The 20,000-nt window shown below is 34.1% G+C and overlaps 2 protein-coding genes across 2 annotated transcripts; both read right to left on the minus strand.

Moving 5' to 3' along the window:
- Window positions 1-6,944: 6,944 nt before the first annotated feature.
- On the minus strand, window positions 6,945-7,987 carry LOC110326307 (olfactory receptor 6C75). The gene has a single exon (XM_021204618.1). It carries the CDS (start codon window positions 7,918-7,920, stop codon window positions 6,952-6,954), a length of 969 nt encoding a protein of 322 aa, XP_021060277.1. The 5' UTR covers window positions 7,921-7,987; the 3' UTR covers window positions 6,945-6,951.
- A 10,261-nt stretch (window positions 7,988-18,248) lies between these two features.
- LOC110326427 (olfactory receptor 6C3-like) lies at window positions 18,249-19,187 on the minus strand. Its single transcript, XM_021204851.1, has one exon. It carries the CDS (start codon window positions 19,185-19,187, stop codon window positions 18,249-18,251), a length of 939 nt encoding a protein of 312 aa, XP_021060510.1.
- Between the last annotated feature and the right edge of the window lie 813 nt (window positions 19,188-20,000).

Here is a 20,000-nt window from a genome sequence, read left to right on the forward strand (position 1 = left end):
CTATAGATGGAACAACAATATGAACTAACCAGTAAACCCAGAGCTTGTGTCTCTAGCTGCATATGGGGCAGAAGATGGCCTATTCGGCCATCATTGGGAAGAGAGGCCCCATGGTCTTGCAAACTATATATGCCCCAGTACAGGGGAATGCCAGGGCCATGAAGTGGGAGTGGGTGGGTAGGGGAGCAGAGGTGGGGGAGGGTATAGAGAACTTTCGGGATAGCATTTGAAATGTAAATAAAGAAAATATCTAATAAAAAAAAGAGCAAAAAAAAAGAATGCTCTACTTCATATTCAATAATTTTATTTTTCATATTTTTGAGGTTGGCAATGTGATAAATGACTTAAAATAATTTTCAACTTATTTAGTGTAGTTAAGACTAAATATCTATAAGTATGACATTTAGTTTAGGTAGTATTCGACTTGATTTACTAATATTTTGTTAAAAATCTGTCTCAACTTGTTTCCTACATAGCTGAGAATAACTATGAACTTCTGATTCTCCTTCCTCTGTCTCTCAAGTGATTGGATTTCAGATATACACCACAATGCAGGCTTCCTGAATGCTATGCAAACATTTTGTTCTCTGAGCTATATCCTCACCACACCCTCTTCTTCCTTTACTTGTAAAAAATATATTGAGAAGTTTGTTTAATGTGTTTTGATCATATTCATCCTTCCTCTATTTCCCAGATCCACCACTTCTAACCTTCCTATCTAACTTTGTGAATTTTTCTCCCATCAAGGTCAATTTATACTAAGCAAATATTCCTGGAGAGTGGTCTTCTGTTGGGACATAGAGACTTATGAGGGACCACAATTTTATAGAAAGTTGAGCCTTTCTCTCCTCACAGTATTCAATTCTCAGTAGAGCCTCTGCTCTACATACTGAGATATGGTCTGCTTTAAATGTGCACAGGTCTTATACATGGTGTCACTCCTGTGATGTCATCTGTAGAGTGTCCCTACTGTGTCCAGAAGACACTGTTTCCTTATAGCAATCGACCACCTCAGATTAGATTTTTTTCTGTCCACAGATTTGTATTATATACTCCATATTGGGTTGTCTGTACCTTTAATTTTAACCTAATTGTGGTTTTATATTTAAATTTAGTTTTTTGATAATATTGTTTTTAATTCCCTTTTAATATCAGTCTTTTAATTGATACAGGCAAATTAGTCACATTAATATAATTTTTTATATAATTCAGATAATATCTCCTATTTTGTAATTTTTATACTTATTTTGAATATTTATTTTACATTCTTTTTTTTTTTTTTTTTTTTTTTTTGGTTTTTCGAGACAGGGTTTCTCTTTGTAGCCCTGGCTGTCCTGGAACTAACTTTGTAGACGAGGCTGGCCTCGAACTCAGAAATCCGCCTGCCTCTGCCTCCCAAGTGCTGGGATTAAAGGCATGCACCACCACACCTGGCATATTTAACATTCTTAATAATAAATTTATTTGGTTTTCTTTTACCACTCATCCTAGTTAATATATATATATATATATATATATATATATATATTCACATTTTAAATAGTTACTCAAGAGATCTAACATACACTACAAATCTGTGTCAATTTCAAACTACAATCTACCTACTTGTGTAGATTGGCATCTATGACAATATGCTCTGACTTCTACTACAATGATGTCACACATTTTTTTATATTCACATCATTGTTGTTAATAAGTTATTACTACTATACAATTGAACAAGTATTTGTTTTTATGGTTCATTAAAAATATTTGACTGCAGACATGTGTTTAAGAGGACTTACTGCTTTTCAGAGGAACAGATTTGGAGCTCCGTGATGGTTCACAACCGTATAACTCCAGTTCCAGGGTACCTGATGTCCTCCTTTGAAGTCTCTCTGACCTATATAATTATCCTTCTGCTGGAAGATCTTTTTATGGCATTTTTGCTAGGTCAGCTCCATTGATTATAAATTCTTCCAGGTTTTGTTTGTATGAGAAAGTCTGTATTTTTCCGTCTCTTTGAAGAATAAATAATAGAACTTATTGACCTTTCTTTTTCAACTTAACATTTTCTTTCCTATGTATTTTCTCATTAAAATGTGCTTTGAATTTATCTTTCTTAAACCTGTCATTCTTGTATCTGGACTTTAATTTTTCTATCTGTGAGTTTTCCCACCCATGCATAAATTCCCTGAAATTATGACTCTGAGATTTCTATATATTAAAACATGTTGAGGCCAATATCTTTGGCTCTGTTCCCCATCTACCACACATCTTAATTACCTTAATTAATTAAATACCTTAATTAATAATAAATAAAATTATTTGATTCTATATACTTCCATTGGCTGGTTACTGGACCTCAGTTTCATATGGCCATCATTTTCTCTGTCTCAGGGTGAATCTCCTGCTTCTCTATCTCCCAGAAGTCTCTCTATCCCTTCCAGATCTCTCACCCCCTACTTCCCGCCTTAACTCATTGGCCATAATTGTTTTTATTGACAGGTGATGCCTATAAGAAATTCTCTCTACAAATTTTATATATTTTATCTTTTTTGTTTTTCTCATTTTTGAATATGACACTCATCATTTTAATTAAAATATATCCAGTTTGGTGTGTGTTCTACTCTAAGTTTCTTGAATCCATGTTTCAATTTTTGTCATAAATTTTTTTGATTGGCATGATTTTTGCAAATTGTTCCCCTTCTCGCATTGAAACATTTGAAACACTAAATAAAATGAATTTTATTGGAATAAAAAGAAACATTTGAAATCCTTTAATTTTTTACCAATATGATAGTTTAATTACTTATAGACATATGGCATGTGTCATACTGAAAAGAAGATCCACAAAGTCTGTCCTTAGAAAGATTTTTAAGTGAGAAAATGAATGCCAAATAGTTGCAAAACTGTCATCAATGCTGCAGAACTGGTATGTTTGAGCTCTATCTTTTCCCTCTTCCATAGTCATACTGGGGACATAACACTTACGACCTTGGCATGGGACTAGAAAATCCTTTAATTTTGGAAGCTCTGCTTTGTTAATTAAACATTACTTTTTCGTTTGGTAGATTTCTACTGCACTCCTCTTTAGGGATTACTGACTCATTGCTCTCTGCATCTGATAAACAGTATGCCTAGCAAAGACATTTTTCATTTCTAATTGCTTTTAATTTCTAGCATCTCCATTTGGTTCCTTCTTTTAGTTTTCATTTCTCTACTGAAACTAATTAGCAATTAAATGGACTCTATCTGCTTTTGCCATCAAAGCCCCTGACATATAGATCATTCAATATATTGAACTAGTAATTGAAGTTTTAAATTCCCAGTCAAAGAGCTCCAATCCCTAAATTATGTTTGGTTCTGGAGATGATACCTTTTGTAATGTTTGTGACTGTCTTGTTGAAATCGTGAACATATTTTATTACTTACTGTATTTGGTGATCTACTAGCAAGGAGAATAAGGCATTAGACCATTTGATATACTCCAGTTCTTTCTTCTGTCTCTCTTTTTGACTTAGCTTCTGTAAGACCACTTTCTCAGAGGAAATAAGACTGCATTGACTCCACAGGTATAACCTGTTGCCATTATATTATAGTCTTGGTGTGGTGGTTTATGATAGTGGGATTTTTTTAACAATAAAAATCTGTCTTTTAGACTTGCATCTCTAGGCTATGACTTTCATAAGTGTGGTTTTTGTTTGTTTGTTTGTTTGTTGTTTGTTTTGTGAACCCATAAAGTCAAAAACACTATGCATAACAGCTGACTCTCCAAAGATTAACTATTAATAATTTGATGCTGACTTAATTTTATCAGAAAATGTTTCTGATAAAACAAATACCTGATCATGTATGTTTGTATGGTGTATGCTTGCCTGTATGTAGGGCATACAAGCACGTGTGTGTCTGTCTGTCTGTCTGTCTGTCTGTCTGTCTGTCTGTCTGTCTGTTTGTCTGTCTGTGTTTGTGTATGTGCATGTAGTCCAAAAGTTAATGTTTGACGTCCTCCTCTATTGCTTTTGACTTTATTGTTCAAGCCAAGTTTTCTCACTAAACCTGAAACATACCAATTCCAGGACTCCTCTTCTTATCTTCACCTCATTCTATGAGACATCCTGATGCATACCATTACACTTTGCTTTTTCCACAGATGTATGAATATAAGCCCAGATCTTCATGCTTGAATGAAAAACATTTTACAAACTGGATCATTTTCCGAGCTTCTAAACCCATTTCTGATATGTAATTTTGTTTGTGTTAAAGATTATATATGGTGAAAAATGCAATGAAGTAAAAAGTAAAAATCATGTGCTTCCTGACAGGAGCCTGATATAGCTGTCTCCTGAGAGGTTCTGCCAGAGCCTTACCAATACAGATGCAGATGCTTGCAACCAAATATCAAACTGAGCACAGTGACCCTAATGGGGGAGTTAGGGGAAGGACTAAAGGAGCTGAAGAGTTGCAACCCTGTACTGACTAGCTTTGTGTCAACTTGACACAGCTGGAGTTATCACAGATAAAGGAGCTTCAGTTGGGGAAATGCCCCCATGAGGTCAAGCTGTAGGGCATTTTCTCAATTAGTGATCAAGGGGGAGAGGCCCCTTGTGGGTGGGACCATCTCTGGGCTGGTAGTCTTGGATTCTATAAAAGAGCAGGCTGAGCAAGCCAGGGGAAGCAAGCCAGTAAAGAACATCCCTCCATGGCCTCTGCATCAGCTTCTGCTTTCTGACCTGCTTGAGTTCCAGTCCTGCATTCTTTGGTGATAAACAGCAATGTGAAAATTGTAAGCCGAATAAACCCTTTCCTCCCCAACTTGCTTCTTGGTCATGATGTTTGTGCAGGAATAGAAACCCTGACTAAGACAAACCCCATAGGAAGAACAACAATATCAATCAACCAGACCTCCCAGAGCTCCCAGGGATTAAACCACCAACCAAAGAATAAACATTGTAGGGTCCATGGCTCCAGCTGCATATGTAAGCAGATGGTCTTATCTGGCATCAATTGGAGGAGAGGCTCTTGGTCCTGTGAAGGCTTGATACTCCAGTGTAGAAGAATGCCAGGACATTGAGGTGGGAATGGGTGGGTAGGTTGGGGAGCACTTTCATAGAAGCAGGGGGAGAGAGATGCAATAGGGGGGTTGCAGATGGGAAACCGGATAGGCGATAACATTTGAAATGCAAATAAATAAAATAATAATGTTTTTAAAAAGTAAAAGATCACTTTTATTACAATAATAATTAATTGGAATAGTCTATTATTTATGAAGGGAAAATTAGACCTTTTAGGAACATTTGTCAGTGCTTGTGCATACTAAAGTGGCAACAAGACAGAAATTATTACACAGTCACAAAATGAACTATAATCAACTTTATGCATCTTTGTGTTTTCTTGTATTTTCCTTCTCTTTGAATGGAGCCACAATGTGCCCTCTAAGTGCATGTACATATACACTTTGATAACTTTATATGTAACTTTAATTATTTTATTTGTATTTATTGCAGAAAGTGATAAAATAGACTAGCATCTAAATATATTTGTGGATATACAAAACTATTTGCCTTGGCATCATAACAGGGCATTTGGCTGGCAAAAAGTTATAATCATTAAGAGCTGATAATGAAATATAAGTAAAATCATGCAACCTGTAATTCTCAAAATTTTTTTCAGTATCTCAAAGATAATCATATTTTCTGCAGTGTTTCTTTTACAAATTGTTACAAATCTTTCAACAGAAAATGATAGAAAAAAAGGAGATACTTGTGCATAAATGAACCCAGGCAGTTTACTAATGTAGAACAGCAGTTTGTCTGTGTTTTACCCATTTTCCTAAATTGGAGTTTAACTCTTCAGATAAGCTTTGCTAATCAAGAGGATACATTTTCCTTTAGTCTCTTATTTTCTACTTACCTTCTTGTTTGCCAAAAGTTTATATTCATTTACTTAATTTTTTCAGTTTTCTCACACTGTGAATTTTCATTTTATATATCTGCTTAATTTCTTTATCCTACAAAATCAATTTGCATAGTTTTATTTTTATCAATTAATTCAATAAAAACTTATAATCAAATAAAATATTACATAATTTCTGTTTTATAATGACACTAGTTTAAAGTACATTTGAATGATGTGAATATCTTTCCATGTGAGCACACTGAAGATAATCAGAGCTTTACATCGTGCTTGTTCGTGAGAATAATTATTTCTTTAACTCACGTAGGAAATACGTGGAGATCATCACATTGACCTGTGATTCAGATCAAGATGAAAACCAAGAAACTAAAAATCTAATCCCTTATCCAGCAACTAGTCAAACTCATAACTTCTCTCCCAAGGCAATTAATCATCTTAATGAAACACAGGAGTTGAGGGACTCATTAACTACAGGACCAACCTTGGAACACTATTTTCATTTTCTTGGCTACTTTCAAAAGTCATTATCTTGACTATGAGTGTGGAGAAGGAAAATTCTGCAAAGGAGACAATAGAAGGATGAAAAAGAGCATTGCATATTGAATAATAGAAAATGTCAAAGACATTAGTAACTAGCATTAATGATTTCCAGGATGATAAACTGAGGAAGTCAGCACTCTATCATTCTGCTCATGTCAAGACTTTCTGTCCATTCGGTAGCATGCTTGTGGGAATTATAATTATACTAGTAGAAATAATCTAAACCTAAAATCAGGACAACAAGGGACCCTTAGAGGTCATGATTTTCTACTTAAAATATTATTAGTAAAAATAAAGGCATTTTCATTTGAAAAATCTGTTAAGAGATAGTAACAAAGAATAAAATAAATTCCATACTTTTACTTATATCTTCCTTAGAAAAATAAATTTAGAAACTTCAATATATTTCATCTTATATTTCTATTTATTCTCTTTTGTTCTGTCTTATTAGTAAGTATAAAACATTTTAATAGATGTTGAGAAAGAGTCTATGTAGAGAAGGGCAGAGGTTTTCGTTCATGTTAATTTCTTTGAAGAAAAGAAGATTCTCTGGATCATGGTTTTGAAGGCATGCTTCACTTGCTGGTTCCTCAGTGTATAGATGAAGGGGTTCAGGAGAGGAGCCACTGAAGTGTTGAGAACAGCTACTCCTTTGCTTAAAGTCACCCTCTCCTTTGCAGAAGGCTTAATGTACATGAAGATGCAGCTGCCATAAGAGAGAGAAACAACTATCATATGGGAGGAACAAGTTGAAAAGGCCTTTTTTCTCTGATTTGTAGAAGGAATTCTCAGAATTGTCCGAATAATATTTGTGTAGGAAAGAATAATTAATGTCAAGGTGACCATGAGTGTTACCACAGCTAATAAAAATGCCATGAGTTCAAGAAAGTGAGTGTTTGAGCAAGAAAGCTGCAAAATTGGAGAAGAGTCACAGATAAAGTGGTCAATTATGTTTGAGGCACAGAAGTCTAACTGTAACAGAAGGATAATTGGTGGAAAGATAATCATGAATCCTGCAAACCAGGAGCTAAAGACAAGAAGAATGCACACACGGTTGCTCATGATTGTTGTGTAGTGTAGAGGTTTGCAGATGGCCACATAACGGTCATAGGACATGGCAGCCAGAAGGTAAAATTCTGTCACTCCCAAGAAAATGAAAAAGAATAGCTGAGCCACACAACCATTGTAGGAAATAGTTCTGTCTCCTGTCACAATCGTGACAAGGAATCTGGGAATGCAGACAGATGTGAATGATATTTCTAGGAGTGAGAAATTGCGAAGGAAGAAATACATGGGTGTCATCAGATGAGCATCTGAGAGTGTGAGGATGATAATGATGAGGTTCCCAGTCACACTTAGCATGTAGGTAACAAGAAGAAATGTGAAAACCACAATCTGCCACTGTGGATCATCTGTCAGTCCAAGTAGAATAAAATCTGTCACTGCTGTGGAATTTCTCATAATAGTCTCTGCTTCTAAAGGCATTTCCTAAATAGATAAAGAAATAAGAAATCAACTTTGCTAATAAGGAAATGAACTTGTTACCTCTGTCTGGTTTGTTTTACTTATCATACTGTTCATCAAATACAACTATGATGTCATTGATGTTAAGATGTCTATGTCTCCTTTGTAAAGCTGAATATTATTATATATATATGAACAGAAATAGCACTATATATTATTTTATATTTATAACATAGTCAATGTAATCCTAATATTTTCAAAGAGTATAAATTTTTAGTCATATAGGATAAATATATTTAGGTAACTAATGGGCAGTGTTTATATTAACTAAAGCATAGTTAATACTGTTGTATAGTTGACTAAAATTTACTTTGAGAGATTTTTATGAACTCTTGTAGCATAAGGAAAAACAATAACTAGAAAATGATGGACAAAATAATTTTCTTTATTGCAGTAATTATTTTACTACGTATGTGTATCGAGACATACATTATATAGCTAATGAATAAAGTACCTGGTTAAACAAATATATTTAAAAATTATTGTTGCCCGTATTATTTAAAAATGGTTTTGTGGTAAATTAAACAAAATACTTTAAAATGCTCTGTCCTTACTCCTTTCATAATCACAACTTTGTTTTCTTCACCATGTCCTCATATATTTTGTCAAAAGTCTGTGTCTACTGAATAGTTCCTGAAACAAGAAAATGCCCAAGAACTTTTCAGTATAGTATAATTCTCTAAAAGATTTTCGTTTACAGTGCTTTCCTCTACATTTTTAAATTTCTCTGTCTTATCTTTCCTCTTTTCAAAACTTTATGCTTCTTGGCAATAACTCTGTGGTTTGGAGAAATGTGTTCCTGGTTTGCACATGTGGATATGTCTGATAGGTGAAAGACACTCAAGTCTAATTTCAGTGTTTATGTTGCAGGATGTTTCTTGTTTGCTATAATGATTATAGGAAACAATTACTCTATTATTGGATATGTTTAATTTACCACATTCCTATCTTGAAACTACACCATCACATATAAAGCAATACTTACAAAAATGACCTTATCTTATTTTGTCGGTGAGACAAGTATTGTTATGTTGCCATTCTGGCTTTGAATTCATAATCTCATGTTTCAGCACCATGAACTCCGAGACTACAGATGTGTACTACTACTCCAGGCTCTAATTTTATTTTTGTGATCTGTAAGTGTTCTTACCTGTTCTATTTTCGGTGCTGTAAAGCACTTTTATGCTACATTGTTTATTCTCTTTTGTAAATAATAAATGACACAGTTCAACATTGAAGGTAACTTTTCAGAAGAGAAAGATTATTTTCCTTCTTCCATATTTCTCATCTGTTGTGCTTTTGATGTAATACAGATAGATGCTTTTATTTTTAGCCTGTTTATCCATCCATGAAGTTATTTCAAAGTTTTAGCTTTGCCTCTATGTCCAGGCAACTTGCCCCTGTCTCCTCTGTTCTCTGCAAACTTTACAAGTGTTACCTCTGTGAAGCAGAATAATATTTTCTTGGCACTAGTTGATTCATTTCAAAGGTCAATGGATTTACATCAATTTTTTACCTGTTTTATGGCAAATGAGGTGGTCTCATTTTCTGTCATCTCTTCTTTGTAGTCACATACATCAGGACTACAGCTTCTTGTAGTTTTCTGGTTTGACATGTTGGATCCTAATCTTTGCATTCCATGTCACAAAACTCATGTGCAAAGCCAAAACAAAGTATACCTTCTTAGTATAGCAAATGACTGTCACTTTTGTACAAACTGATCCCATGGTTTCCATAAACTAAAAAGTATTGCAAGCTGGTAAGATGATAAGAAGATGGAAAATTATTTGATTCTATAAATATAGTTTTGCTACAATGTAAACATTTCATTGCAGTGCTAAATTTTTATTTTATTTATATTTGTCATTGAAAATGTATTGTTTAATTATATATTGCTTATACAGAACACAAATACATATTTGAAAAGTAAAAATTATATTCCTGAAAAAAGACATACTTACTTTTTACTACATATTACTGAAATACTCACTGTCATTTCTAATGGCTTATTAGTTTGTTTTAGTAACTTTAAGCACCTTTAAAAATAGTTTTGTAACTGATTTATCCTCTCTTATACTTGCAATCAAATCTCTAAAACAGCAATAATAAAATAATTAAATAATTAAATAAAATCCTAAGACTTCTTTCTAAAAAGACACGTATCAACTCACTTCTCCTCATGAATCCAAGTACAGCTAAGAATCCATGGTCCAGATTATTGTATCTCTGTGCCTAAAGAAATAATACCTTGATAGTTAAAAATAAATTATCATTAAAGAGGTTGATGTAATTTCTTTACTACCTAGATGAGTGAGATGATAGATTGCTGCTAGAGCAATGCTATTCAGGCTACTCTTAATTTTATCTGCTCTATTTAACTTGGACCCGAGGGGATGGCTGAATGAGTAAACAGAGGGCACCATGGAGAATAGATCCTCAGGATACTTAGGAGTAACATGTCCAAGTTACTGTGTATAATTTAGAATAAAGTAGGTATAAATGACCTGAAATCAAAGCAGAAAAATATTTATATTTATAATTAACTGTAACTTTACAAAGAGAAGGAAAATAGAGATTAAGGGGCAGAGGGGTGGTTTAGCCGTTAAGAACACTTGATGCTCTTGTGTAGGAACAGTGTTTGGTTTTCCGTACCTCATAAGTGGCTTACACCATATATAATTCTAATTCCAGGAAATCTGACACCCTCTTCTGATTTCTATTGTCACCAGGAACATATGTGGTATATATACATACATGCATGTAAAATATTTATATACATAAAATAAGCAAACATAAAAAGTAGAGATCAATAGCCTCTAAATGGCTAAACTGTGAATGAGTAGGATTTTTCTATGTTAGAGGCAAATGATAGTTAATTATGGAGTGTTAGAATAATTTGAGTTGCCCATTATTTGCATCATGAAAGATATCAGACTTTTCTTTATGGCTTTATATCTTTCAACAAGTTGTGATTATAATCACTACCACTTGTTCACTAAATCTTTACTTTTGAAATCCATCCTGTTTTGAGTTTTATGTCTTAGATTATTTTATGCCTTTGAGTCTGTATGCCTATATGCTAGTTTTGTGTGTCAACTTGACACAAACTGGAGTTGTCACAGAGAAAGGAGCCTTCTTGAGGAAATGCCTCCATGAAATCCAGCTGTACTCCCCTTTGATCTCTTTCAACTCTCTGGCCTCTTTTTCTTACATTATTACACACATGTGCTTGTTTGCACACACACACACACACACACACACACACACCTTAATATAAATATAACCTTTTCAGTCTGTGTAATGTTATTTTTATGTTTATGTTTCAGAGATGACCGATTGGCATGCTCAGTGGACATACTGGGTATATAGTCGTACTAATGTGTTAATGTAGACAATCAGAATTTCATTGCCAAATAGAATGGATGATTTCATATTGAACAAGTTCATTAAGTGGTCACAGATTCTTAGTATTTTAAGTATCTGTTTCATAGGGATACTTTTAATACCAAGTGATATGGCAAAGAAAAGAATTAACTTTACATAGTTAATTATAAAATCATACAATATACATTAAAGACTGGCTCACTTTGGGAAATGATCTGAAAGCCACTGACCAAACTGATTACCCATGAGAGCTAACCTCTATAAATTCAATGCTATTGGTGTACTTTAGGACTTCTTTCACCCCTGTGATCTAAACCAGCACTCTAGATGCATAAATGTACCTGAGTTAGAAGTTGAAACGCTTATATCTGACTTGAAGAACAAAGTAACATTTACAATTGGAATAGTGTTGGATAAAGTCTCTGCATGTAGATTGGCATTATCTGGAGGATTTTAAAAAGTGAAAACTAAGCTAGCATATAAAATATTTTAAATTTTATGACTCCAAAGGAAAACGAAATTTACATAAATAAATCATTAAAGTTTATTATCCCTAATATTCACAAGAGAAAACTGAACTGCTTCCATTGTGATTAAGGGGGTACCATATAAGTCACTACACAAAGGCAATTATTCTGTTATCACTGTTAGGTGCATAAGCTCTACTGGTTTTGAGAAAACTGAATGAGAAAATGATTATGTATCAGTATATATCATTAAATTAGAAGTAAAACTAATAGTTATAAATTATTAAGTATATCAGGTATATAGATATTTTGTNNGGGTTTCATACCAATGGAGAACGTTACTATCCCTAATTGTCAAACATAGAACTATCTCATTGTGTGTTTAGGCAAGCTCCCAAGGTTACATCAAGATTTTACAATCTAAGATTCTACAGAGCTAGTGAGGAAATAGCTGAGATGATACCTAGAATATTAGCAGTGACATCTGAGGAGTGCGGCAGAAGCTTCTTGTTAATTAGATTGTTTAACATATTTTGCTATTGTCTTATATAGAAATATTCCAAATTAAGAAAATACCAAAAGTGTTCTATTCGGGGCAATTTGATCATAGGCATTAAATTAGTGAGTGAAAGAGAATTTTTCCCTGTCTATGCCTCCAGTAGAAATCCTGGAAGATATATCTTTAAAAAAGAAAGAGAGAATGTACACTTGCAGTCTGTTGAATAGGCATTTTTGTAAAAATCATTCAGTACTGTTAAAGGGTTACTGGAAGTTGACCCCATCAGTTTGATAAATAAGAGTAAGAAAACAAACATGGGAATACTAATTAACAGAAAAATGTAGTTGTACTACACATAGTTCTTGGTCTTCATCAGAGAAGCTTCCTTTTTATTGCATATTTTATTTATGTACATTTCAAATGTTATCCCCTTTCCCAGTTTCCCCTCTGCACACTCCCTATGCCATCTCCCTCCCCTGCTTCTATAAGGGTGCTCCCCCACTAGCGATAAATCAGAATCATAGCTGGCCAAACAGCAGAGAATAAGTGTGTATGGAGTGCTCGGGTACAAATGCATCATCACATCTGTGTCACAAACCTTCTTTGAAAGGCTCAGAAGTCAATGTGAGAGAGTAGATTAAAATGGCTAGAAATGGTAAAAAAACAGAGTTTGAAGAGGACTAAGACAAAACTATCTCCTGGACATGACATTACAGTTACACCCATGCACTCAGAGCTGCTGCAGTTGCCTACACAAGGTCTGTGGGAGATCAGACCAAGTCAACACTCCTACATGGAAGGGGGACACATGAGACCCCACACCTAGCTAAGGAGCTATTGACAGCTGATAATTACTACCTATGTGAGTAGGAGTCACTTTTCTTTAGGAATATGGACCCTGGAAGCTGACTGACCTTGGTCCAGTGGATATGCCCACAACCATGTGCATATGGGTATCAAAAAGCAAATTATAAAAAGATTTGAAACCGGGAAGGAATTAAGAGGAGATGTATAGGAAAGTGTGGAGGGTGAGAAAGATGGGTGAATAACATTAAAGTACATTGTGTGCTTATATGAAAATTTTGAAGATAAAAATGTATTTGAAATAAACTTTTATTGCTGAATTATGTGCAGGAATGATGTATGTTTGTGTAGAAGCATAGCAAAACAAATAGATAAATAACAACAATTCTTTTTTTAAAAAAAAAAAACCTGCCTGTCTGGCCACAGTGGGAACTGATATGCCTAGTCTTACAGTGACCTGATGTGCTGGGGTGGGGATACTCAGGGGGGCTCCTCCTCAGAGGACAAAGGAAGTGGGTAATGTAGGTAGATTCTATGTCAGAAGGTACTGAGAGGAGAGGGTGACTGATATTGATATGTAATGTGAATAAATTAATTTAAAAAGATGTTTAAAGAAACAGTAACAGTTTTTTAAAAACATATGGAAACTTGAAATATTAATTTTGAGAAAATTTATTGATAATGAGATCAGGGAGTAGTTTAGTTATTTTTTAAACTTCTATTGTTTATTCATTTAACAAATGCATATTACTGAATGAGTATAATTTAATAATCCTTTGGGAGACAATAATGAGCACAGTGCTCTCTTTGCTTTAAAAATATCGCAGCCATTAATAGAGATTGTCTTTAAAACTGAAATGCCAGTACCTTATAAAAATTCCTTTATATATATATATATATATATATATATATATATATATATATATGGATGATCATAACTTTTTCATCCTAACACACCAACTTTGTTAAATGTATGTATGAGGCTGATATACTTCCTATTGCCTAGGCTCCAATGGATCAAATGCATTGATAAAAGACAGAAATTTTTCTCTTTATACAAACAGAACAACAACAACAACAAAAAGAAATAAAAATCCAAGTTTGGGGCTACTGACCTTGAAAGTTTTAACATAAGTGATCCAACATCATCTATAAGTGAGAAAATGAATCACCAAACATAAAGTTTATAGAGATGGCTGAAGTTTTGGTTCAGATAAATCCAGACGTGATAGAGTTTTGATCAAAAGATTCAGGGAAGTATAATACAATGAAAGTGTGCTGCAGTCATGCTGTTACATTTGAGATAGTTGGAGAAAGAATTAGGGAAGTCTAAATTTTTGTAATTAAATGATTTTCTTTGTTGTCCAAGATATTTAAGTGTAATTTCAAAGGAATAATTCTTGGCTCTTTGGTTTCTCTGGGATATGCTGATGTTTTGTATGTATTTATTTAATACTTTTATGAAGTAATACATCATCTCAATAGCACTTAATTCTGAGAGTCTCAGATTGTTGTGTGTAATTTTATTTTGTAAAGTGTCTCCCCTTCCATGGGAGTTGATCCAGTGGCTTGCTTGTTGAAATATCATCCTGATTGGAATTACTGTTCAGATATAGAGTGCCCATGTGTTATGATTTATTTCCTATTATCCTTTTTGCTTCTTCTTTAAAAGAAAGAGAAAACATTTTCACTTAAAGGATATTGCTCAAATATTAGACAGGGAAAACCTTCAATATAGTTCACACAAATAAAAGCTATACTCCTTCATAAGTTTGCTCTATTTTGTTTAATAAATTGAATGAATAAAAGCAACTATTTAGTAGAAACAGAGTTATTATTATTTTGTTCTTTCTATTCATTTAACCACACACTTTATCTGTTACTTTTACAACTCTGTGATTTGAACTCATGGTTACCTTTTTCAGAATGTCCATTCAGTATTTTATTTTACTACACAAACTTGGAATCTGTGTAATACAGACATTGTAGGCAATCCTTTTATACTGATAGAAAACTTGATAAGTGTTTTTTAAAGTCCTTCAGCTAAAGAACTTTCTCAAAATGTGGGAATGGTTTCATCCTAAAATCCAATACTTATCACAAAATTGCAATGGTGGTGACAGGGAGACAGAAGAGAAGCCCAGAGAGCTAGTAGAATGAGTGGAAATATGCAACCTCAGGGGTTGGAAGATGAGGCTGGAAGAAGCTGAGGAAGAAGGCAACCCCACAGGAAGACCAGCAGTCTTAACTAACGCGGACCCCTGACGGCTTTCAAACACAGAGCCACCAACCCGGCAGCATACATGAGCTGGTCTGAGGCCCCTAACACATATACAGCAGAGGACTGACTAGTCTGTCCTCAGTGGAAGCAGAAGCAAGTAACCCTGGACACTTGAAGCCCCAGGAAGTGGGGAGGCTTGGAGGGAATGGAGGACATGCTCTTAGAGAAAGGTGGAGGGGGAATGGCATAGGGAACTGTGGGACAGTGGACTGGAGGGGGGCAATGACTGGACTATTAAAAAAAGTAATAAAAGAGAAACAATAATAAATAAATAAATAAATAAATAAATAAATAAATAAATAAATAAATAGGACACTGAGCTTGAAGGTGCTTGACTGTAATCTCAGTGCATGGGAGGGAAGGCTAAAGCAAGGGCATCTTAAGTAGAGGCCACCATAAACTACATAGTGAGACCCTCCCTTACTAGAAAAAATACAACAAAATTAAGCAATATATATTTTAGAATGAGATTATAGTGATTTTTAAAACTTTATAAAAATTAGTGAGAATTTATACCTGGCAGGTTACTGCTCATTTTTAGAACGCTGTTACCATCCACATACAGATATTAAGAATAAATTATGCATATATAATCATCCATTTAATTATTTACAAGATATTTTGTTTGATTATCCATTATATATCTATTATTTATGATTTTGTGTATAGAACACAGTTGTTTTTCCTAGATATGATAAATACCTGAAACAGTTTGATATCTAGAATTTTAAGATATAGTTCTTTTTAGTTATTATTTTAGTCTTTAACATATTTGGGGATTTGTATGCATGTGCACTGTTTACATATGGATGCCTGGTGCCCATGGAGACTGAAAGGGTGTGTTGAAATCCATGGAGCTGGAGTCACAGATGGCTGTGAGTCGTTGTGTAGGTGCTGGGATATAACCATCTACCTTTTTTTTCTTTTTTTTTTTATTAGATATTTTCTTCATTTACATTTCAAATGCTATCCCCAAAGCCCCCTAGGCCCTCCCCCAGCCCTGCTCCCCAACCCACCCACTCCCACTTCCTGGCCTTGACATTCCCCTGTACTGGGGCATATGGTCTTCACAAAACCAAGGGCCTCTCCTCCCATTGATGGCTGACCAGGTCTTCTTCTGCAAGATATGCAACTAGAGATAACCCTGATTCTTTTGAAGAAAAGTCAGTGCTCTTAACTTGCAAACCAATTCCCCAGCCTAAAATAGAGTTCTTCATTTGGGGGTCATCATACGCTTATGCAAACTATTCCCTCCAATCGGGAAGTAATGTGATTATGACACCCAGGTCAATCAAGAAACACAAGCACAAAAGTCAAGATGTCAGAAGTCAAGATTTTTCATGTATCGTATTTCAAGCCAATATGAGCACATATTCAGCAGTTGCAAAACTGATCAGGTCAGGATAGGGTCAAAGATGGAACACATGCTGTGTGTCTCTTTCAATGGCAACAATACCTGGCCTATTCCTCTTAATGAGAATTTTAGAAAATGTATGTGGAATTTATTCTTTTTAAAGACTATCACAGCATCACTTATGGGAGTAAATAAACCAAACATTGCAAAGTACATCAACATTATAGTACTTAACATGGCATTCTATCAGTAAATTATTAACAGTAAACTCAGTGTATTCAGACTTCATGAATACAGGTTTTGCTGCTAGTCAATTTAAACAATATATTTGTAAGTTATTAGCTTTAAAATATTTAGCTACTAGCCTCTACTCTACATTACTAATTCCCTGATAAATTCAAGATTATAATAGAGTTCAATTTTCAGGGATTTTAGGAAACAATTATTCATGTAACGTCTTTAAGCTGAAGTATAATATACCCAGTACCATGCATACTTAGTTTTCATATCAGCAATTCTAAATTACTAGATCCTGAGATTAGAAATCAGCTCTCCAGAAAACTGAAATCACATAGGTATATCAAAATTTTGTTTGTTTTCCTGGTACTAGTTTGCATTTTCTGCTTTATGTTAATGTAGTTATTAAATCTACAAGAGAATTATATTAATGTGGAGCAGTAATTGTAACTTGGACTTGTTGAAAAAAATCCAATTAACCAATATTTTAAAAGAGATAATGTCTTTATTGCAACAATCACTATAATAATTGCTGCATATTTTTATTTCACCTTTTACTCCATTTCTTTTTATTATAATTTATTAATATAAAGAATATGATTCATATGATTATAGTATTTTAAACTATTTAGTGGATATTTATATTTTTAATAAAACTACCAATGGTTGTGGTCATCTGATTTCACAGAATGCTGAATAGAATCAGATTTCCTGGTAACATTTTCTCCTATTAAATGCTAAAAAATGATAATTCTTAAATCCAGGTTCTGATACTGTCTATCCTGCTAAATGTATATATTCAAAGGCTAGTACCCATGCTAATATCTAAAAGCGTGATCACTAGCCTAGTCTTTCCGTATCATCCAAATAAATTTCAATAGAGATTTGAAGTATCAGAAAATCATGAAGCAGTATTCAGTTTTGCCAAGTCTATAATGAGAATAAATTTATAGTAAGATGGTAAACTATCAAATAATGGTAATGAAGGAGAATCCTGATATGGATTGCACAATAGAAAAACATCTGAAAGGATTTCATTTTTTAGAAAAAAAATACACACTCACAAGTAAGCAATATATAATACAAAGACCAGTAGATAGATGAACACTCATAGAAATGAGCTGGACATACAAAGCATAATGCTTACTCGAAACATGGCATATCACTTAATATCAAAATGCCAACCCTATCCCAAGTCATGTTTTTGCTCTGTTACCTATAAATTTGGAAAGAAGAACTTGTGCTTTTACATTACAAATGTTTTCATTTGGCAGAGAAAAGCACTACTTTTTGGATGGTGTCCTTAAAGGCTTGCTTCACCTGCTGGTTCCTCAGGGTGTAGATAAATGGATTCATCATAGGAGCCACAGAAGTATTGAGAATAGCTACTCCTTTGGTCAGTGATGCTTTCTCTTTGGCAGAAGGGTTAGCATACATGAATATACAGCTGCCATATGAGATAGAAATGACAATCATGTGGGAGGAGCAGGTAGAGAAAGCCTTTTTCCTCTGACTGACAGATGGAAGTTTCAAGATTGTCTTGACGATGAACATGTAGGAGAGAACGATCAGTGCTAAAGTGAAGAGCAGAATCACTATTGCAGAATAAAACCCAATAATTTCCAGGAGCCATGTGTCTGAGCAGGATAACTGCAGGAGGGGGAAGTAGTCACAAGCAAAGTGATCGATGACATTGGAGCCACAATAATCTAACTGAAGAAACAGAATGACGGGTGGGAAGATGTTTAGGAACCCTGCCAGCCAGGCAGAAAAAACCAGCAATATGCAGACTCGTCTGCTCATGATGGTTGTGTAGTGCAGTGGTTTGCAGATGGCCACATAGCGATCATAAGACATAGCCGTCAGAAGGTAAAATTCAGTGATGCCCATGAAGATGAAGAAAAACAATTGAGCTGTGCAACTATTGTAGGAAATAGTTTTGTCTCTGGTAACAATTGTGCTTAGAAATCTAGGGATACAGACAGTTGTAAAGGTTATTTCTAAAACAGAGAAGTTCCTGAGGAAGAAATACATGGGGGTTTGTAGATGAGGGTCTATCAAGGTTAGCGTGATGATGGTCAAGTTTCCAGTGATGCTTAGTATGTACATGAGAATTAAAAAGAGGAAGATCACAATCTGAAGCCCAGGGTCATCTGACAGCCCCAATAAAATGAATTCTGTGGGTACTGTGTGGTTTTTCATTGTGAATCTTCTTCTCTTTAAATAAACAAAGTATAACCCTCCATAACACAAAATACATAGAAAAATATTGAAAACACAGGGCATGGCATTTAGAAAACATTTATAAAGATGAATAGTCTTATGAAATAAAAATCCGCCTTTCTTTATTTTCCATTCAAATGACAAGTAACATCTGTTGTTCAACCTGTTGACTGGAAGATACATTAGAGATATAAATATGGATTAAAAATTCTGATGATATCACTTAAATCATTTTTCCAATGCTTTAAAAATTATACTATACTTTTATTTATACTATACTTATCCTATAATAATTTAAGAATCATTGTTAGCTAATAAAGCATGTAAAATAGTGTAACTTGTTTCCCTTTCCTCAACATTGTAAAAATAAGTCTAGAACATGGTATAGTCTAAATACACAATTCAAAAGCTTATAGAAGAAATCCAGTCTTACCTTCAAATTTACATTTTGTAAAACTATGTGCACTGTGGTTTAGGAAACTTTCAAAGTTTCACCAAAAATTGGCTCTGGTGACCATTTCACTGGAGACACAACCTGCATGCTCTTGGACATATTCAGGCATTCTCTTCAATATTTCATACTTCAGAGTCTTTGGATAATGACATTCTCCCTATGTGATTTTCTTTTATAATACAAAGTCCAGAGGATAAGAAAGGAAAACCTTTTTTTTGAAATAGTAAGTCATTAGCTAGAAAAATTTAACTTACAAAATGTACAGTTTAATTTTTAATACAACAGTGCTATATAAATAAATATATGGTCAAAGTAACATTTATGGGGAAGTAGCTATC

Source organism: Mus pahari, chromosome 9 (genome assembly GCF_900095145.1).
Source record: "Mus pahari chromosome 9, PAHARI_EIJ_v1.1, whole genome shotgun sequence".
Taxonomy (NCBI): Eukaryota; Metazoa; Chordata; class Mammalia; order Rodentia; family Muridae; genus Mus; species Mus pahari.